Source organism: Hippoglossus stenolepis, chromosome 8 (assembly GCF_022539355.2).
Source record: "Hippoglossus stenolepis isolate QCI-W04-F060 chromosome 8, HSTE1.2, whole genome shotgun sequence".
NCBI lineage: Eukaryota > Metazoa > Chordata > Actinopteri > Pleuronectiformes > Pleuronectidae > Hippoglossus > Hippoglossus stenolepis.
In genome coordinates, this window is record NC_061490.1 from 5,814,166 (window position 1) to 5,836,152 (window position 21,987).

Genomic DNA, 21,987 nt, shown 5'->3' on the forward strand with positions numbered 1-21,987 from the left:
TATTGATGCAATGTCGTTAAACAGAGAAATCTTCCAGTAGTGTTAAAGTTTAAATCAGAATCATTGCCTATTAGCACATTCATCATGTGTGATGACTGTTTGTTTGATGTGTAATTATAACCTCACATGTCGGCTTTACATGTACAAAGCAGTACATGTAAAGACGTTTATTGTGTATAATACACAGCTAAAACCATTAGAAATGATGTGACAAGGAAGGTCAGTTTCCACATGACACATTTTCATCAAAATAAATATTGTGTATAAATTTAACTGTCACCAAAGTCACTGATTAGGTCTGAGCTTCAGTATATTCACTTTTGTCTATTAAATACATTTTGACTCATCATCAAATTTGATTCCCAACTGTCTGTGAAAAGCAAATAATCTTTTACAGAAACATAAGACACTTGTTGCTGGTCTGGACAAGCTTGTTGCTTGTTTGATTAAAAGCTTTGAGCGTGTGGTTCAATGATGCTTCATGTGGTAACTTCTGCTGGAGCGTGATCTTGAGCTGAAATAAAATAAATGTTAAGGCTGAGTCGAGTGAGAAAGCATCAAAAGGTACTCATTAAAGACGACCTGGAGACCTCACAATACACAATCAAAGTAATATTGACCCATATTCAACGTTTTAAAATATAAAATGTTTGTGTCTCTATGATAAATGAGGAACAAAATCAAGGAAGTAAAACCTGGAGACTGAAGAATGCAACGTGAATATTTTTATTATCTGGTAGACGTCCTCATAAAATACAAATGTGCAGTTGGTCAAAAGACAACAGCTCGGCTCTAAAACTGATCTGTAACATACATTTTGTGCAGAAACCATGGCATCTCAAAAATAGCCTAAAACAACATTTTCCCAGAGAGAAAAACTGAATTCTCCCTTGACAAGCATGTTCCCATGCATTATCAATGGTTTCGCTCGGCCTCATGGTGATAAAACATTTTTAACACATAAGAGACAATGTTGGCTGTCAGTTGCTTAAAAGAAATGTTAAAAGTGTAGCTACGGTTCTTGCAGACACAGAAAACATAAATAATGAACAATGGCTGGGGAAAAAAAGGAGCCAATTAAAGAGAGTGCATAGCTGATCTCTGTTAGTTTGAGAAAGAAATGGACAGAGATCGATCAGTTGGGTTCCAGGACATGTAAATATTTACAGTCTGCCTCGTCGATACAGAGAGACGAGGATGGTCAGGGCGAAGATAAAGACATATCCCTCTGAGATCAGAGGATCTCAGATCAGAGGATCTCAGAGGGAAAAGAAAGCAAGAAAATCAGAGTGATTTAGAAGAATACAGAAGAGTAATTTATCATGCACACACACACACACACACACACACACACACACACTCAGGCACGGCCCGTTGTGATAATGGTGACATTTGCAGTGTGCTGGTGGTTGTGTGTGGCTGGCTGATGGCCCACAGCGATGGCCTTTAGAAGAGTGACAGGCCAAAATTACCTTTAAGAGCCAACAGTATTAACGCTCCATTATACATACACTTTCTCTCTGTTTCCACACACACACACACGGTATATTGCCATTTATTACTACTCTTTGTGAGCTCAAAAGCTTAATAACCCCTGTGTGTTAGTATATTTGACTGCTCTCTTTTTCTCCTCTACTCACCTATCTGTCCCTCTCTCATTTGCTCCTGCCTCCATTTTTGCCATCTCACATCCGTCATCTCCACCTCCAACTCCACCTCTCTCTTATCATTACTCCATCTACCTCTTCCTTCATCCACCCCTCTCCTCCATCTCCCGAATTGTTGTTTGTGTCTTCGCGCCCTTATATTTTCATATCACTTTACCCATCGTTCTTTCCCTTTTGCAGCTCTCGCTCTGTTGTCCACTTAGATGGACTTTGTATTTCAGTAAAGATCTCACTAAACATCATCAAACATTTTTTCGAAAGGAAAAAGAAAGTAACATAGAAAAAACACCAACCTCTAACAGACAGCCCTGTTGTTTCTGTGTTTACACCAGGATAGTTCATGTAAATACCATTTCAAGTCATGTATCGGTCCCATTTCAAACATCAATATTTTTGAATTTCGCCAAATATATCAATACACTTCTAAATCGAAAAGTCAGTTTAGCCACTTTTATGAAAGAAACAGAAGTTATAATATCTAACATCAACATGGTTCAGGCCTGCTCTTGTCTTTAAGCACAGGCATCTGCTTTCCCAGGCATTATCAGTTTTTATTATCTAACATCCTTTGTGTGTGACTGAATTATTAAACACGCATTGTGTTAAGTTTTCTCTTCATTTTGTGCATCTCTTGTTCGTTGTTGTTAATGTAAATCACTTTGTGATTCTGTGTCTGTGAAAGGTGTTGTTTTCTTCATTTACTTCTAACTACATCACATTAACCTCTCTAATATGATGCTGGATATACTGCACTTTGACAAGGCTTCTGATGTCAGATGGTAGTGATGATGATATTTCTTGTGGTGTCCTCCCTTGTTTTTTCATTATATCCCGTACCACATCTGTAATTTGCTTCGTGACCGTTCTTTGAGACAAACTGACACTATATTAACAATTTGACTTTGTCTGGTTCTAGCAGCTTAACAAATTCTCTTGAATGAGGTTTCAGTTTCTTAGCCCTTTGGTATCTATCTGTAGTCAAATAAAAAGTGACTACAAATAAAATGGGTAAAGTCTTTGTAAAGCAGGTTAGGAAGGTTTTAGCCTTTACGTTAAATTTGTATAGCTCCAACTCCACTGTAACACAGAGCTTCACTGACTCCTAGATTTATCAATACTGACCTAGGCAGCAGGGGCGAGACAAGCAGGGCAGTAACAGACACATACAGACATACAGACAGACAAATAGACTGGCTGTTACTCTACAGGCTTCAGTATTTACTGAACTGTCAAGTTAAGGATGGAGAGAGGGGCTGTGTGTATCCTTGGTGAGTGTATGTGTGTGTGTGTGTGTGTGTGTGTGTGTGTGTGTGTGTGTGTGTGTGTGTGTGTGTGTGTGTGTGTGTGTGTGTGTGTGTGTGTGTGTGTGTATGTGCGTGCCTAAAAGAGTGTGAGAGAAATCTTGTGCCTCTGTGTGATGCGGCGGTGTGTGCGTGCATGTGTGTGTTATCAGGGTAGTGCAGACTCTGCTGTCCAGCGGTGTGTGAGATGAGACAGAACGAACGATTTACCACCATGAAACACTAAGCACACTATTAAACACACACACACACACACACACACACACACACACACACACACACACACACACACACACACACACACACACACACACACAGACTCATATTTAGCAGAAGTGTTATCAGAGCTCTTTATTGGTCCATATCTTGGCCAGGGGCAACCACTTGGGCCTGTATGATGACAAGCGTATCTGCAGATAGAAAAATAACCAGCCAATGGCCCAACACTCAACTTCCCCCCCACACACTCTAACATATATAGCACTTTGCTAATACTGGATTATATTGTAAAACAAAGAACTGATTTTAAAATACTTATCATTTTGAAATCTCTGAATGGTTTAGCTCCTCCATGCGTTGTTGAGTACACAGCACAGAGAAACATCAGATCAGTGGTTCCTAATTTTCGTCCCTGAGCCCCAAAATATCCGTGCCAGAGACACGCAACCCCCATGATCCTGACTGATATTTATTTGAGGTAGTTCACAATTCATTTCCTGTGGTGCTGTAAACGGACCTGCTGCAAATGATGCTGTCGCTAATCTGTCATAATCACCTCTGGAGTCACATTTTTTAAAATTAAATTGATGTGTTGACAAATATATCTTGTATTTATATACTTATTAGTCCCTTTTAATAATCACTATACCTGCCTAGCATGTTGTTTAGCATGTTTAGTGTCGCCTCTCAGGTCAGGTTTCTGATTCGAATCCACTTACTTTTCGGGTTGTACCCATGTCTGTGTGGGTTTTCTTTGGGTACTCTGGCTTCCTCCCACTGTCCAAAGGGTAACGTTAATTGAAGACTTTAAATTGGCCGTGGGTGTGAATGTTTATTTGTCCTGTCAAGGCTGTACCACGCATCTTGCCCTATGTCAGCTTTGATTGGCTCCAGCTGCCCCCTGCAACCCTCAAAGATAATCGGTACCGATAATGGATGGATGGATGGATATTTTCGTCATGTTTTTGCCTTTCTGTGCTTTTTGTCTTGAAGAACATTGAGTGTACCCCTGTTGTATGAAACTTGACTCAATTTGACCTGGAACCCAGCGATGGATCCCTGTGAAGAAACCCCCTTTAAGCTCACACCTTCAACAGGCAGGTCAGCAGCAGGGAGTCAGTGTCCATGAAATAAAGATGCGACCAAAGATTTGATACTTACAGAGCTATATGATTATTAGTTTATCAATAGTTAATTTTTTTTAAACTGAATTAGTCCCTTTGCACTTCTGCCGCACATCTGCAGATTCCTCTGAGTGTTTTTGTTCAGCATTAATGTAAGCAGCGATGTGGGCCTCTTCATTTTGCATGATGCAAGCTCAACGTGTTATTAACTATGAATCAGGGCGTCGCGCTGGGAGCACAAGCGAGAACATTCTGAAGGATATTCATTAAAACTGGCACAAGATTCAAACAAAAACAAGGTCAGCTCGGCCACTCACTCCGCCCACTCATGACCTACCTCAGAGTGGCACATGAGTGCAGGGCTTTTGTGAGGTTTTCCCATAATCACCTTTTGCAAGAAGTTCTACTTTGCAGATTGATGACATCATCCTGTTGGTGCACTGACTCAAGCACTGAAAATTTTTTTTTTTTAATCCTAAAACAATGCTATTCATATTGCTAGCCCAATAAGAGTCAGCCAGCTGCAGAGGCCCAACACAGATGGAGCGAAATAAACAAATACAAAATAATGAGGCTGTATCTGTACAGTAGGTTGGAGGCTATTTGGCTGGCTGCTTATATTGGCAGTACCAGCAACGGCTCAGTTATATTCCCAAAAGAAACAGGCTGAATTAGCCCGTCTATTAGGCTGATACAACAAAACAAGCTGAGCAGGGCAATAGATCCAACATTTATCAAAAGCCAATATGTTATAAAGTGTCATTTCACTTTCCATAGGTTCCTAAGGCTTTGTAGGTGTCACAATATGAAATGGAAAATGGAGATTTCTAACTTTAATACTCTTCTCGCATCAACAACATGGAGTTTTTTTTTTCATCATCATTTGAGAACCATCTTTAAGAAACAATTTATTAATCTCTGTTTTCGGGGGAGGTTTAACTCATAGAACTGAATGAATCGATGGCGGCAGTGTTTTCAAACAGGATGCATGCGACATGCTGAAGTCCCTGCTCTCTGAATGTTTCAGATGACAAACTCCTGGCAACCCAAGGGTTTTGTTTATTTTCGGTGCAACGCCAAAAAAATACAAAGGACCGTGAATGTCACTCAGATACATTTTGCAATCTCAAGTGACTTTTTTTGTTAAAGCTCAAAATTTACACTTTCTAGACAAATTTACAGCGGAGCTTTTTTTCATTTTTTGGGAGAAAAAAACAAACAAACCACGATTTCAGATCACAGACTGCTCCTCCAGGCAGCAGCTCACCTGTGTTGTGTGTTCTGCATCCTAATGTTGTACATTAGCCATATGTAATTATCAGAAAATGTCATTATTACTGATCAAGGGATTTCCATTGATCAATCAGTGGTCTTTATCATCACACCCCCAATAGAGAACAGGCTCACATTTACATACACACACTCTCTTCACAGAAAAGATAACAAGATTGCTATGAATAAACATCAAATGAAGAATAGAGTTGTTTAAATTTTGGGGGGAAAAAACCTAATGGTAAACTGTTAAAAATCTATGTCTCCAGAGAAACTTCCCGCCTGCTGATATTTGTTTTGTTCCATTCCTTCTGTTTTCATCGTCAAACTACCCCGGGCCAAACCATTACAAGTGTCTAGCAGGGGGGGGTTGGGGAAGCAGCCAAGTTGAGGCAACACTGCTGCGGCTGCTGCCTCCCCAGATTTACATTCAGGAGCCATTTTCTGATTCGGCTACCCAGAATTCAGTCTGAGCCCGTCTCCCTCTTTGTATATGTCTCTCTGTCTCGCTCTCTCCATCTCCATCACCCTTCATTATAACTGGCCACTCCAAAAGAGAGTAAAGGGAGAGAGGGGAGGCAGTAGGTGAGGGGGCGGTGGTGGAGGGTTGAGAGGGAGAGAGGGGTAGAGAGAAGGAAAAGGTGAGAGACACAGAGAGAGAGAGGGAGAGAGGGAGAGAGAGAGAGAGAGGGGTACAGAGAGCTGTAGCTTTCTGCTGAAATATTCATGTTGGTGCCAGCAGCTTTTCCATTCCCCGCTCAGCAGGAGGCTGCTGTTTGATACATCCATGCTCTCTCCCTCTCTCCCTCTCTCTCGCTCTCTCTCTCTCCTTTTTTTCGCCCTGTCTCCCCTCCCCTAACTCTCTCTGTCTCTCTTAACTAGTGAGGTTAGTAGAGAGTAAATGCTCGTCGAGAAACGGAGCAGCCCTGCCTTGTCGAAAAGAACAAAACAACTTCTACCATTAAAAAACACGATTTTTTTCACATTTCATAATGTTACCAAGACCATGAGAAACAATGAAAACTGAATTAATCAGTGAGATCCAAGCGTCTGCACACTTATCTCTACTGCATACTAATTAGTGGTCTCAGTAGAAAGTGCCACAGAATTGGCCACCATTTAGACTGCAGAGGATTTACAGACTGTGTGTAGAAAATATGACGGTATAATAAAACATGATAAATCTTTGTCCCGCAGCAGTGGTTTTTCGATACTGTTACAATGTGGTGGCTATCACTTAAATATTTCTGGCGGTTTGCAGGACATGAGCAGATGGTAATATTGGATTTCTGTGTGATTTTTGCATCAAAGTTTTTATTTAGCAGATCCGTAAACCACTGGATTAGATAGAAACACAATCATATATGGTTCTTCATCCACAATCTCATTTGAATTTCCAAGGAAAGTTACCGTATAATGATATAGGCTAATGTCAATTGTTGTGCAATTCAATACAATATAAAAGTGTACAGTTTAAAATCTGTCCCAGTGACAGAGGTGGCCCACTTGTACCAGCTGTCAGTTCATATTATCAGATTTCAATATCACCTTGATCAGAACTGAACATTTCATTCATTTCAAATAATATCACTTCACCTTATGACTCTCTCTGTTGTAATTAACTCAAAGTCGACGAGGTGAGCCGCCGCCACAGCTCCCTTCAATGAGTTCCTAGTTAGGGACGTGCATGTATTATTACGCACGAGCTCCAACCTTGAATACCTGCTATTAACTAACAGTTAAAGCACTTACTTGTTGAAGTATCTCCATCAAAATGTGTCTTTCTTTAGCCAAACACAAAAGAGCAACAACAACCATAGTAAAGTGAAAAATTACAAGAGTGCAAGTGAAATTTAATAGACTCTTCTGTCCTATAGTGTTCTATTAGTTGAGGACATAGGGAAATAAGTAGACAAGTTAGAGAGCAGCAAATAGAGGACTGAACACTGTAGTTGTCTCTGACAGATGGTGCTGTCACATGACAAACACCCTTTTGAATAACTTTGATTTACTCTCATTGAAAGTTCCAGGAGCAATGTTTAGCGTCACATGATACTTATAGGCCTTTCCACACAGCCAAGAAAGCAGTGCAGGGGAAACTCTGCTGCTGAAGAGCAAACAGCAGATTTAGCCTCGGAGGGCGAGGCTGTGCCTTTCTGTGAACTGCATCATTTTATTTAGAACTGACGTCAGGGCTAGTGGTTAACAGGGAGGGGCAGCCGGTGTGGTTACAATGGGTGCATGCACGATACGTGTGTGTGTGTGTACATGCATGCGTGGTTGCATTTAACCAGCACATGTGCTGCGGGATCTGGCAGATGTTGCAGAGGCAAGGATTAGTGTGTGCATGTCTGTAAGTGTGTGCATTAAAAATATCTTTGCCACAGCGGGAAGCCACAGCGGCCAATTACAGTGCAGCATCTGGGCTAGCACACATTTATTAGCGTGTGTGTGCGTGTGTGTGTGTTTGGAGGGGATGGGGAGGTTCAGGCGGAGTTCAGGTTATTTACATCTTAGGCATGTAGAGTTTCAGTAAACAGTGCAGTGTGTGTGTGTGTGTGTGTGTGTGTGTGTGTGTGTGTGTGTGTGTGTGTGTGTGAGACGATGAGGTTTTGTGTCACTGCAGCCGAGTGGAAACACACACCATGAAGACAGGGACAGAACGGGGGGGAAAGAATTAGAGGGATCGAAGAGTAAATACAGTGGAGTGATGAAGACGATGAAGAGGCGAGAGGAGGAAAACTAAATAAAAGCTCTGTCATTTCCAGCAGAGACGTGATACCTCGACGTCTGTCTCTCCACACTCACAGAATACAAGGTACAGAGTGAACCTCAGCTACAAAGGGTACAACTCTGTACATTTAGGTTGATGCATAATTCCCTCTGGAGTCTGTAGAAAACTAATCCCATTTGTTTTATTTCCTTTCTTTCAATCAAATCAGTCTGAGATGAAGATAAGTTTGCTGTGTGGCTAACTGGGGTCTTGTGAAAGATTGCATTCAATTTAATATCATTTATATAAATGGAATCAGTAGCAGAAGTCGAGTACTGACTGCGTTTGTAAAGTTTATGCCCAGATCATGAATCGAAAAAAACAAGAAACATTTTGTTTAATTATTTTATATCTCGCCACATGGCTGTAAAATTGTAGTTCTTATTCTAACATTATTGTGAGTATGATTCAGATTTTCTATGGTTCGTGACCTATATTGGTCATAATCCTACGTCCTGACAATTCATATTGGCTGCTGTTTTGAATCTGGACTTAGATGTAAAAACATCTGTGGTCGACAATAACATAAATGGGCCAAGTGAAATATTTGTTCATTGTCACTTGTTATCAAGAATCAGATATAAGGTCAGAGTAATGTTCTTGGGCAATACACAAAAAATACAAAAGCAGGGAACCTTATGCTTCCAAGCCTTTGTGGTATTTTAGAGAATTCAAAGTAATATACAGTTCATATGAGCTTCTAAACCAATAGAGCAAAAGTGCTCTATTCCTATCAAGGACTATGCACTATCATGCTTGGATACTAATTGATATGATACTAATATGTGTTAAAAGTATTTTCTGACATTAAATGATTTTACTAAATGGTGTTTTTTCTAATCTTCTGCACATCTTCCTTCAACATCCGATGAAACCCTCAATGATTTCACAAAACTCAGTCCAAATTGATTAATGCAAAACTAAACTCTCACCTTGTTTTTATGAAGGCTGCTGTGTGGACAAATAACGGTACCATCATTCGAGCTATAGAAAGACGAGTCGAGAGGAGATGCGTTACAGTGGGTGGAGAAGAAGGAGGAGAAATGAGTGGTGGAGGAGGACAGAGACATATCGGATGAGGGGGGAAGCTTTGGAATAACTTTAGAGCAACTCCAATTGATCATGTCATCAATCAGGGTTTTTCCCTGTGTGTGGCTGAGGAGAGACTGGGCTCTAATGCGAGCACATCGACAGTGGCTTCCATTATTAATACGTTCCATACTCTGCTGGACTGCACAATCTGCAACGGACACCTCAGCTAACAAGCCTCCTTAATGTTGGACTTTAAAGGACACTCTTAACTAATGTACTAATGTCGCCCCTCTGAGTATAAACACAAATAGTTTCAGTTGTTTGGGTGGACAAGCAAAAGCATGTTGACCCAAACTAAAATGTACTAGGGCAGGAAACACATCGGTCATCGACACAGCAATGTTCCACACAACAATACACAACAAAGGAGCATGTTCTGTAAAAGCTCAAACTTTTAGAAGGTCTTCATGTTCATTCTGTCAAGAAATAATTAAGAATCTGCCCTGACATTACTCAATGACATTGAGATCTTTTTTCCATCTTCAATTAATTAGAAAAAGTGAAGTGACATCAGTCCGGCTGTGATAATTAGTTGTTAGACAGCACTTATAGAAAATCTATTTGTCTCAGCCTGCCAGTCCCGTGAAACGCAGAGGCTGACATTTGTTTTTATGGTATTGGCTCGATTTAGCCACTCACCGGCTTAAGGAAGAAAAGCTTGCCTATTGGTCCAGTAAATGGAGGGAGAGTGATGCAGAGTATAGATTGATGCGGGGGATATTGTTGTACGGAGCAGAATCTGCTCAGCGGGGAAGGATCAGCCCATCAAGTACCACACGTACCACTGTCTGTAAAATATCCAGTCAGATAATGCCTGGTGCAGGATATTGACTGCAGCACAACAACACAAAGAATCTCAATGTGAAGGTTATGGCTCTGTTTGTTTGCATTTGTCAAAGTGGAGGTAGAACTCGGGGTGCGACCTAAAGAATTCTGGCTTGGTCTGCAAATTAATTTGAGCAATTCACAGGCCTGAGACTATAGTCACCGGCTTATTTCAATTGATCCCCTCCAATCAGAAAGTACCTCCTGGGGAAACTGCTGCCAGAGTCGAGAAACACATAATCCCACTGATTACATGCAAACACTAATTGAATGGGAATCAGATTTTATCATCTCTTTAAAATGAGGGTTTTTGTTAACGAGTTTATAAGACATGTACAGATATAGATGTCTTTGCAACACTAACAGCAGCAGGTAACATTCAGTTGTTGAGGTTTCTGACTCAGTGGAGTGGGGCCTAATTCACACCTGCTTCTGCAGGGCCTAAACATTCAGGAAATGAATAAGTGTCGCCTTACAGTCATTGAAAATAACAACATACATAAATAAATGAATGAAAACAAATATTTGTGTAAATCAGCCCTGTTAGTTTGTAAGTCGACCTCAACCTTTTGTCCTTGTACTCTGCTTTTTCCTCTGGTCTGGTCTTTTGTTTTTCATCCGTGTGTAACTTCTGCCCCCCAGTGGTTAAAGCTGCCCACTGCCTCCATAGCAGCGCCACAGCAGGAGCAGAAGTTTGATGGGACCATGGTTTTAATCATTTTTTTCATTATCCTTACTGCTTGTCCAATCCCAGCAGACATTGGGAGAGAGGGGGGGCACAGGCCAGGTCACCAGCCAATCAGACGGCCAATATACAGGAATAAATACACTCACATTCTCACCTTTGGTCAGTTGAGTCTCAAACTAACTGAACCCCAACCTGCAAGTCTTTGGACTGTGGGAAAGAGTCACAATAACTTGAAAACCCATGGAAACATGTGGAGAACATACAAATTCAACATAGACAGGATTCTGTAACAGCTTTAACCACTCCACCACCGTGTCGCTACCATGGTTTTAATCTTTATCTTATGAATGAACAGACTTACTTATCACAGCATCAAGGTCTCACATTCCCCTCTTAACGAGCTCGGAATGTGTTTTCCTCATGGTTTCTTCTCTTGGACGTTTGACCTTCACTGTTGAAAATGGTGAATGTGCAGAGTCTGACACATGAGGAACAGTTTTTACATTCATCTGCTGACGGTGAAAGTTTTACGGAGTTTAGCGTGTATAGAAATTAGTAGGAATTTGGGATGGATATCTTAGTGACATATTATTTGTGTTAACAAACACTATTAGCATATTCTTTAGTACTGTATTTTTCAGTGGAGGAGAAGTATGAATGTTTAGGTACCTCTTTTTTGTGTCGAATAATGACATACGACACAAATTATAAATCTGACATATATATAAATTTGAGAAATTGTGATCATGGACCATAGATCACAATTGGCGGACATTCTCTTATCCTTTAAACATTGACACACATCTCCATTATGTTAAATATTATTTATTCTAATCAATGTTGTAAATACTGTTATTTTGTTTATGTGTTCAAATACACTATTGCACTTCTGTCCATCCTGGGAGAGGGATCCCTCACATGTGGCTCTCTCTGAGGTTTCTACGTTTTTCATTTCTCTTGTTGAGAGGTAAGCACAGAAGATGTTGCACCTTGTTAAGCCCTATGAGACTAATTGTGATTTGTGAATATGGGCTAAACAAATTAAAATTGATTGATTGATGAATGTAGCATATCAACTTAAATAGTCAATAATTGTAGTTTAGGGGTTAACAATGGTTGTAGCATTACGTTGGTCCATCACACAGACAGCAACACTTCCTCTTGACAATCAGCATCATTTATCTACATACAGATTTCACACTTCATGTAAAAGAAGTACTCAAACATTTTACTAAAGTAAATGTATAAATAAAAAGACAACAATGAATTTAAGTGAAAGTACCACATAAATGTTTCTATTTGTGTAAAAGTACTTGCATTTAAATAATATTAAAAGTAAAAGTATAATTTGTTTAATACAATAATAGTAAAGACTCTTGCATATTAATTAATGGAGGTAGGGTCACTTCTCTTATTGATTACTTAAAATATTATAAAAATATAGTAAAAAGTACAGATTTTTGCCGATATATGTAGTCAAGTAAAAGTAAAATGTACCTGAAAAATGAGTAAAGTAAAGATACATGAAAAATGTACTTTAGTAGAGCAAGGAAGTAAATAGAACTTTTCATCCCAGCACTGCTGTAATGTATTGTGTAATGCATCACGGCTCCTACAAATGAAGCTTGTATGAGATCAACCAATAGGAGAAATAGAAAAGCAGCCACAGAACAGGAAACCTATTTTGTTGGGCCGTACTTTGTAGGTTTACGGACTTTTTAAATATCCAAATGAGAGAAAAGTCTTATTTCTTGAATTATCAAATGTGATAACAACTCAAACATTTGTTCATGTCATTTCTGTTAATGTACCAGCTGATCTACAACATCAGTTCATAGAGGGGTGTCCTTGTTGGATTCCGGGACAGGAACACGACTTCCTCTGCTGCAGCGACACTGAAAATACTCACACATACACACACTCTCAGTGCACCATGGAGAGATCCGCTGTGGTGTCGGGCCGCAGGAGTCCCCCAGTACCAGATTACAACATCTCGACCTCCACCTTGGCCTTCGACCAGCATTTCACCACGACCGCTGAGGGAGTTCTCCTCCAGGCTGAAATAGTAAGTGGGATTTAAAGTTTTGAGGTGTTTAAATAACTGTAGAAATGATCAGCAGGTCTAAATGTCAAATTTACAATACAACTAATGATAACAATTTACTATTGGATCATCTGATCATATGTTGATAATCACCGTAATTTTAAATATTTATCAGAGAAGTATGTCACACTTAAAGACCAGACACAGTGTAACCTCTGTTTAGGTTGTTTCTATTCCACAGTTTAATCGTATAGATGTGTACAGAAACATATAAAAGCAGGTTTTGCACTAGAAAAAAACGTCTTAATCAATGTGAAATATATTTGGGTAATAATAGCATCAATTTATTTTTGCATTTTTCCTTAAATTGTATTCAATAGATTAAACTGAAACTATGTTTCTATGAAAATAGGAAGTTACCAACCAACACACCAGGCAAATCAACTCTTCCTCCTTTCTCTCCTTCATTGTTTCCCTTCCTTTCCAAATCAGCTGAGGGAAAGAAACAGGACAGCCGGTCTGTAAATACAGTCTGGCTGGCTGCCATGCCGAGGCTGGACCGATCTGATTGCAACACTTTTTAATAAGTAGAATGGAATTGGACACTCTATAGCTGCTTATTTTGGAAATTGTACAGCACACTGTAAGACTGAATTATAGGTTATACAGCCTTATTCATAGATATTGAATATTATAACTTCATAACATAATCAATTTATATTTCAGTGTAAAAGAAACCGATGTGGTTTCGAAGTTGGGTTTCACACCAGAAACCTTCTTCCTGTGATATGAAACATGCAGCAGGAATCCTGTGAGACAGGAAGGGTGGATTTGGTGAAGTGCTGCATGGGAGCAAAGCGATTTCGCCACTGACCACCACAGCACTTTGATGCAGTGGAGAGGGAAAATGCTGGATGTGAAATTGCTCTTTGAACAACATATGAATACAAGAGAAAACAAACAAATCGAAAAACTGAATAAAAAAGTGACACAAAATGGAAAAGTCGTCCCTCAACCAGCTCAAATGCTACATTTCATGTCCCACATCGACTGTATCTCCTTTACTGAGAAACTGAGACAAATATTTGCTCAGCTTGTTTAGATAGAAGACTTAATTTTGTGCTTCAGTAAATAATCACCATAAAGCAATGTGTTGTGCCTAATCCCCCTCTCCTCTCCTCTCCTCTCCTCTCCTCCAGGTGTTTGGTATGTTAGTGTGGATTCTCATTGGGGGTACAGAGTATTATCATCTCTCTGCTCTTTGCTGGGTGATGTTTGTCGCCATCTCGTGCTGGGTTCTGACAGTTTGCCTGTTTTTAATTTACCTCACTGGAGCTCACAGGAGAATACCACGGGTCCCCTGGACGACACTGGTAACGTACCATGATCTGGGAAGAACCTTGACACAATGCATGCCTTGTGATGACAGTGGTCATATTAACATCCTTTAAGATCAACAGATATAAGCTGTGTCCAGATTCAGGGGCTGTATCCTTAAGAGGTTGTGTTTAAACACATTTACAATATAAAGTGTATTTTAGTCTACTTAGAAGATTTATATTGGCAAATCTTATACACATTAACTGGCAACAAACCACACATATTATATGCAAGGGAACTGTGCATTCAAATCCCTCTTACAAGTTTCAAGTTTAAAAACATTTCTCTCTTTTATGCATTGTGGTACTTTTCTGCTTATTCTTGATAAGTTTATATTCTGTTCAGTTTCTCCTTTCTCTTTCCGAAATAACATAGTTTTTAATTCTTATCTTGGTCTGGTAAGGGCTCAATACTGTGGAATAATGCTTAGCTCCTATGATGAGTCAGATGAATGAAGCAATGTCTTTATCTAAGATTCAGCACACGCGTTTTTAAACACCAGACAATGCTCATAACAACAAAACAAATCTTCCTTATTGTTCTACAGAAGCCCATTCTCCTGGAAATTATTTCAATATATTACTTGTAATTGTTATCCCAATTACACTGTGGTGACAAAAAAATGTATGAAAGATACTCGAGTCTGTGGCAGACATTTGTGCTGAATGGCACAAATGTCACAAAAAACTCACAAAAATGACTTTGCAGCCCACCTCAACATAATAAGTTTAGTACTATGCGGATGTAAATTCTAGAAAGAGGGCTGGACTGCTTTGTCTTTTTATCTGTAATTCACAGTTTGTGTCTATGTCTCCTCTAGTCGCTGTGTTTCAACTGCAGCGCAGCAGCTCTCTATCTCGCGACAGCAGTAGCAGATGCTCTGACTGTCAACCAGGCCACTAGGGGGCGACACAACTACAACTGCTGGGTCGCATCTGCAGTAAGAGATTTCCTGCCATTACATGTGCAAATGTTTTCTCTGGTGTTAGGGCCCGGTCACAAAACATTCACTTCCTGTAGTGAGGCAAATCACAGTGTGTAGTTCAACTTTAGTGAACGATATTGGTATGTGTGACCAGGCCCTTTCACCTAGTTGATAATATGTAAGGATAATATATTACCTAATAACATAGTATTACATTTCTTAGTTTTTCACCACCAAGCTAAATTTACAAGCTGTCCCTCCTTGTGTTTCTCACCTCTGCTTCACCTCTCACTCCTCCAGTTCTTTGCCTCTCTGACCACACTGTGCTATGCAGGAAGCAGTTACCTGAGTTTCCACGCCTGGAAAACCACAGAGGAGGAGCACTAGTTTAATTATGTTACCATCAACCAAGGAGGTGCATTACTGAGGAATGAACATGAGGGGAATATCAGATGACAGGAGATCAAGCTTCAAACAAGATGCTTCAGTTCAATCAAAACTTGAGAGGAGACTGTAAATGATCACGATGGAATGCAGAGTATTTGACAGGTAATTCAGATAAGTTTATTGAAGACATAAGTCAATTTAAAGATGAAACAAAAAGCTGCTTTCAAAATGTATGTGGTTGTTTGTGCTTAGTGGTGTCACACTGAAGTCATCTACACTCATCAGTGCTATTGTGTGGAACAAAAGAATAAGACCTTTAAAACAAATTAAATATTGTGTATGTGTGCTGGACAAACAGAGTCAGTTTTTCTTAAGTGCTAGATCTGGCAAAGTTAAAATGTGTTGTGGGATTTCCGTTCAGTATTTTTTGTACCATCCTGCTAACAGACAAACAAAAACTTCCTTGGCAGAGATAACCATAACTGACCAAACAAACAAATGGTGGCCTCATGAACAGATTCACCCCCATTCAGAATCAGCCACACAAATGGTTAAGTAGCAGATAGAACGTTTCGTTTCGAGTAGTTTATGTTTTAGATCATTTAATCTACTTTCTAGTGTTGAGCAAATGAAGAGAAGTTGAAAACATTCTGAGGAAAAGCTGCAACGCAGACAGAGGTCAGGCCGTGAATATGTAGCTTCAAACCGTCCATGTTTAATTGGCTGGTTTGAAAAAATAAATGAAAATTTTCTCAAGACAAGAAACCATCAAATGAGTAAATGATGATTGAAAGAATGTTTGGCTCCCTATTTGTTGTTAATGTTAGCTTTAGCATTTATAAGTCACTGTGCCACTCTGACAGCGGCTGGTATTTCTTATTGCATCTGCCACACTCCGACACACACTGGCAACGTTGAAACTGGGATTTTTTCTTGTGTGTTCCTCAGTGCATGGGTTGACATTGTGAATCAATTAACACACCTTAAACATCAATATCTGATGGATTTTGACCAAGCAATTACTTTGTATTGGCTCTCTTTTGTGACATACTCAGATAATTGTATAAGAGCCTAAAAATATGTATCAACTAGCTTATAAGAACTGTGAATAATTCAGTCTCCTCCCTCCGAAGAAAAAAACGTGCAACATAGGTTTACTTTTTGGGAGGGAGAGTGGTGATTGGTAAGGCGTATGGATAGGGAAAATTACTACACCTTTTAACAGTGTTTGCTTGCACACAAATTTAATAAGATTCAAATTGTACATTTCTCCAACCATGAAAAATGTGCATGAATGAAAACCATAGTCTTTTCAATAATCCCCCTCTATCATAACAGCTGAATCTTCTCCAAATATATATGATTTTGATTAAAAGTGAGATACATTTCTGGTTTGTTTCCTTCAGGGAAACAGATGGGCAAAGTGCTTTTAATAAATGCCCCTTTATGTGATACATAAGAAAGTATATAGACTGATATGTGCATGTTTAGTATGAATGCACCACAGAGTCACAGAATGAGTTAATATAGAGCCTTCACCATTAAATCTTTATTTTTTAACTTATAAAACAATGTTTCATATTCAATTGTCAAAGGTATTGCTCCAAAAGTGGTGTGAAATTACCCAGTGCACATTTGTCAACACATGTTGGTCACTTATTTACAGGTTGATCAGTGACAAGTTTTGATTATTCCATCAAACCAATCATTAGTACACCACTACTCAGCTTTGAACTCATTCATTATGCGCTAGTGCTATTGAACTCAGATGACCAGTGAGCTCCCAGTGAAGTAATCCCATTGCCGTTATGTCGGCCGCTCAGCATTCGCAGCTCTGATTCCGGGTGAGTCGGGTAGAAGTTGAATGATTTCTGCAACACAACATTATTATATAATTGTTATGTTATTGCATGACCACGAGCATCCTTATTGATAATTCCAACATAGAAAATAGGTAGAAGACCTGATAAGGCAGGCCAGCGCTCAGAGATCGCCCTCTGGAGGTTACGAATATCAGCTGATAGATGTAATTGCTGTGGTATTTACCAGAGACCTGAAACATGAGAGACAATGTAAACAAACTAGCACGGTTTGTGGATGTAGTTAGTACTCAATAAGTTAATACATGATGTTAACAAATTCTGTAATTGTCATTTCAATAAAAATATCATAAATCTAATCATTGAAATTATCTGAATTTTTTGTTCATTGTAAAGTAGTTGTTTATTTTAGTATCGATGAAATCTCTAACCTGAACAACGGCCTCTCCATCAAAAAGTGACATCTCATTCACTGGGCCATATGCCCGTCCAAATACTTTAGACCAAATGTATTGATGGCGCAGCTGGATACTGCAAGGAAACAGAGGAAACACACAGTGAACTAAAAAAGATGATACATAGAGTCTCGATATTTTACTCAATTAATCAATAAAATTAGAATAAAGAAAATGCACAGAAAGGAGTGATAAACACTGTCACCATCTAAAGCAATAAGGAACTGTATGAAAATTATTGGGGAACAGAGAGTAGAAGAATCTATGGTTCACTTTAATATATCCAGATATGGTCTGTAAACGGCCGGTATTTATATAGCGCTTTTCTAGTCTTAATGACCACTCAAAACGCTTTACAGTACAGTTTTCACCTATTCACACACACATTCATACAGTGCATCTATGTGCAGCATTTTTGACGGGGTTCAGTATCTTGCCCAAGGACACTTAATAATATAATAATATAATATAATGTATAACGTATAACATCACTATATTGCCACAACTCAGGATTTAAAATGTGTGCCATTTAAAACTTACGATGAAAAAAATTTCACAATATAACATTTTCATAATAAATGAAAGGAAGAAAGACTAACCCAGTGATGTATTGAGATGGGACTTCCCAGACCCTGATCCCTGTGACCCTTCCATTTCCTGATGAGGCAAAGGGAATCCCACCACCACCAATGGAACCAGAGAAGGAGTAGATGGCCGTGTTGGCTGGAGAAGTGGAAAAAATAAGTATTACGTGAGGGACAAACTTCATCTCTTGATTAAACCATCCATATAGAAATATCTTGGATGTCGGATGTGTACAAAGTTCAGGAATTGTGTTAAAAGGCTTCATTTCTTACGTTTTACCAGGCAGCTGGCAAAGAGCCCGACGAAGAACAGGAGGGAAAGCATTCTGGTGACAATAGAGAGCAATAGTATCATCTACATTAGTTATGTTTTAACTCCAACTTATTAGAAGCAGTGACTAAACATTATTTTAATCATAATAAATTAAATATAAATTAAATATATTAACTAAGAATCTTTCAAACTGAAATAATTGGGTTCATCCAACTTACCTTCTGATACCTGTGTGAGCAGACTGAGCAGAGGATGAGCAGACACTGTGACACTGGCATTTAAATACCTTTAGCTACCTACGTTGCTCACCACACACACTGACAAACATTCCTACTTGATGACCTGTGATTGGATGAACAGCAGCTGAGTTGTTTTTGATTTCACGGAAAAGCTTTTGGTTACTGGAATTAAACATTGAACCAGGAAGAGAATTTTGACAGTCATCCTTCAGTTCATTTTGTTCAGCAGCATGTTTTTCCTCCAGGCTAAATGGAAAAATCCCTTGATATGAATCTGTTTATGATTGTTTCAGTAAGTAGAGCTGTAAGGTTCCTGATTAACTAATAGGTGCCTTATACCACGGACAGGACCAACAGACCAAAATTTTGTCCGACCAAAAGTTCCAGATCAAATGAACCTTGGTTCAATTCTTTTGGAATGTGAAAACATTTTATTTGATCGTTCAGACAATTTCGGCAAATTGTTAATCGGGTAAAATGTAAACAATGTAATAAAGACATCCAGACTTTAAGGTGCTAAATGCCCTTAATCTCACCTCGATGCCTATTTAGGAGCTCTGCTATTTTTGAGCATATAACTTATTCTTTTTCTAGCAGATGCAGTCGTTGTCATGGAAATGTTAAAATATGTATTTCTTTCCATGTATTTTTAAAAAGCACAATGTTTGTTTTGTTGCTGCAATGATTTATATCAAGCTCAATTGCACAGTTTTTTTATTTTTTGTATTTGTGAACTTGGGTCTGAAGATTACTCAACAGACCAGTGAAATAGCCGAAATGCAATGTATGAAAAAATAACAGCCGTTCAATAAATCTTTGAAAACAAAGTCAGTTTCATTTTATGAAAAACATAATGACTCACTAATGACAATTATTCATATTATTCACGATATGGAAAGTTAGGAAAAACAGAGATCACAGGGTTATACACGTTACTGGTCGATACAAATAATACAATTAACTCAAAATTGTATCCACCTTCTTATAGTTCATAGAAATTGTCCTCCTGTGCACAAGTGACATTCTTCAGAGCTACAAAAAAACAGGAAGTACGTAACACAAAAGAAATGTTCCTCATGATTGTTTAAACTGGTTCTACTGGACTCACCTGGAGTCCTTGGCCGACATGTATCACATGTACTTCACCGCACCCTTTACCAAAACTATTTGGACATGAGACACAGAGAAAGGAGGGGGCAGATTTGATTTATGATGAATTTAGACTCTCTTGTGAGCATTAATGGTGGATCCAGTATGGTGGATTCTGTATCGTGCTGGCTGATCGTGATAATAAAGGCAGATCCTTTATCGTGTTGGCATCAGATACTGGTAGTGGACCACGACCGAGGTGGCAGCTGATGATGGATCCTAATGGCGGCAGTGGACAATAACTGTGGACTATAGTGGCATCCGATCTTGATGGTGGATCATGATCTTGCTGGCTGCTGACCATGGACTATGATTGCAGCAGGACTGCTCGATACATAGTATTTCTCCTCAGACACTTGACCATTAATGACATTAATCCACCAATTCACTGACCTTCAGTTATACTTCAAAATGTTTACCCTAATCAATGCTGCTAAAACCTTTATCTTGATGTTCTCCTTTACACTTGACATCCATTGCACTTCTGTCCGTCCTGGGAGAGGGATCCCTCACATGTGGCTCTCTCTGAGGTTTCTACGTTCTTTTTTCCCTGTTAAAAGGGTTTTTAGGTAGTTTTTCCTTACTCTTGTTGAGGGTTAAGGGCAGAGGATGTCACACCATGTTAAAGCCCTATGAGACAAATTGTGATTTGTGAATATGGGCTATACAAATAAAATTTGATTGATTGATTGATATCAGAAAATCCCCTGCCAGGTGGCCTTTGTGGATTGAATTATTTGGCATTGTTTTCTTTTAATGTGTTTTTAATCACACCCTACCTACTTTTATCTGGGGTCATGCTTCTCCATTCAGGACGGTTATTGATTTCTTAATGCCAAACCTCAGACATATCACACATGTGCGTCTCAGAGATTGGCTGATGCTGCATTTCTTAGCTGCAGTCATTGCTGTCAAAGCATCTGTTAACAAAGAGCAGCCGACTGCTCCGTGACTACAGTTGACCTACAGAGGTGGCTGGTCCGTCATCATGAAACATAGTCACAAAGGACCCGGCCAGCAGGAGAGGGGGTTGGAGACTTTACATTTTTAGAAATGTTCCAAAGACAAAAGTGTGGATTGAGATCACATCAGAAAAGACATTTTTCCCCATCCCTTTTGTTTATCTGCTGATTGGTCACAAAGTCAAACCTGTCAAACTGCTGCGGAGGAAAATCATCATCATTAAATTCCTCAGATGTTGCAGTTTGTGTCTCCTGAACACCTGAAAAATAGCCTCTTCTTTACATGCTGCTATTCCAACACTTGTGTGTGTGTGTGTGTGTGTGTGTGTGTGTGTGTGTGTGTGTGTGTGTGTGTGTGCGCGTGTGTGTGTGTGTGTGTGTGTCACTGCAGCCGAGTGGAAACACACACCATGAAGACAGGGACAGACCAGGGGGGAAAGAGTTAGAGGGATCGAAGAGTAAATACAGTGGAGTGATGAAGACGATGAAGAGGCGAGAGGAGGAAAACTAAATAAAAGCCCTGTCATTTCCAGCAGAGACGTGATACCTCGACGTCTGTCTCTCCACACTCACAGAATACAAGGTACAGAGTGAACCTCAGCTACAAAGGGTACAACTCTGTACATTTAGGTTGATGCATAATTCCCTCTGGAGTCTGTAGAAAACTAATCCCATTTGTTTTATTTCCTTTCTTTCAATCAAATCAGTCTGAGATGAAGATAAGTTTACTGTGTGGCTAACTGGGGTCTTGTGAAAGATTGCATTCAATTTAATATCATTTATATAAATGGAATCAGTAGCAGAAGT

At 39.3% G+C, this 21,987-nt stretch overlaps 2 protein-coding genes across 2 annotated transcripts; one reads left to right on the top strand and one right to left on the bottom strand.

The window, feature by feature from the left end:
• Positions 1-12,800: 12,800 nt before the first annotated feature.
• Positions 12,801-17,095, top strand: cmtm8b (CKLF-like MARVEL transmembrane domain containing 8b). Its single transcript, XM_035164485.2, has 4 exons — positions 12,801-13,026; positions 14,205-14,378; positions 15,206-15,325; positions 15,611-17,095. Exons 1-4 carry the CDS (start codon positions 12,895-12,897, stop codon positions 15,695-15,697), a joined length of 513 nt encoding a protein of 170 aa, XP_035020376.1. The 5' UTR covers positions 12,801-12,894; the 3' UTR covers positions 15,698-17,095.
• Positions 17,096-17,231: 136 nt separating this feature from the next.
• On the bottom strand, positions 17,232-19,157 carry LOC118114190 (zymogen granule membrane protein 16). Its single transcript, XM_035164487.2, has 6 exons — positions 19,049-19,157; positions 18,830-18,882; positions 18,572-18,695; positions 17,949-18,048; positions 17,661-17,750; positions 17,232-17,568 (listed from the first exon to the last, which is right to left on the bottom strand). Exons 2-6 carry the CDS (start codon positions 18,879-18,881, stop codon positions 17,440-17,442), a joined length of 495 nt encoding a protein of 164 aa, XP_035020378.2. The 5' UTR covers position 18,882; positions 19,049-19,157; the 3' UTR covers positions 17,232-17,439.
• Between the last annotated feature and the right edge of the window lie 2,830 nt (positions 19,158-21,987).

What these genes read in the sequence shown, in the direction of transcription:
- cmtm8b (XM_035164485.2), top strand. Translation starts at nt 12,895, where the DNA reads ATGGAGAGATCCGCTGTGGTGTCGGGCCGCAGGAGTCCCCCAGTACCA. An exon ending in TTCTCCTCCAGGCTGAAATA is followed by an intron (nt 13,027 to 14,204) that starts GTAAGTGGGATT and finishes CCTCTCCTCCAG; the next exon opens with GTGTTTGGTATGTTAGTGTG. An exon ending in ACTGCTGGGTCGCATCTGCA is followed by an intron (nt 15,326 to 15,610) that starts GTAAGAGATTTC and finishes TCACTCCTCCAG; the next exon opens with TTCTTTGCCTCTCTGACCAC.
- LOC118114190 (XM_035164487.2), bottom strand. Translation starts at nt 18,881, where the DNA reads ATGCTTTCCCTCCTGTTCTTCGTCGGGCTCTTTGCCAGCTGCCTGGTA. An exon ending in TGCCAGCTGCCTGGTAAAAC is followed by an intron (nt 18,696 to 18,829) that starts GTAAGAAATGAA and finishes CCACTTCTCCAG; the next exon opens with CCAACACGGCCATCTACTCC. An exon ending in ATGGAGAGGCCGTTGTTCAG is followed by an intron (nt 17,751 to 17,948) that starts GTTAGAGATTTC and finishes CTCATGTTTCAG; the next exon opens with GTCTCTGGTAAATACCACAG.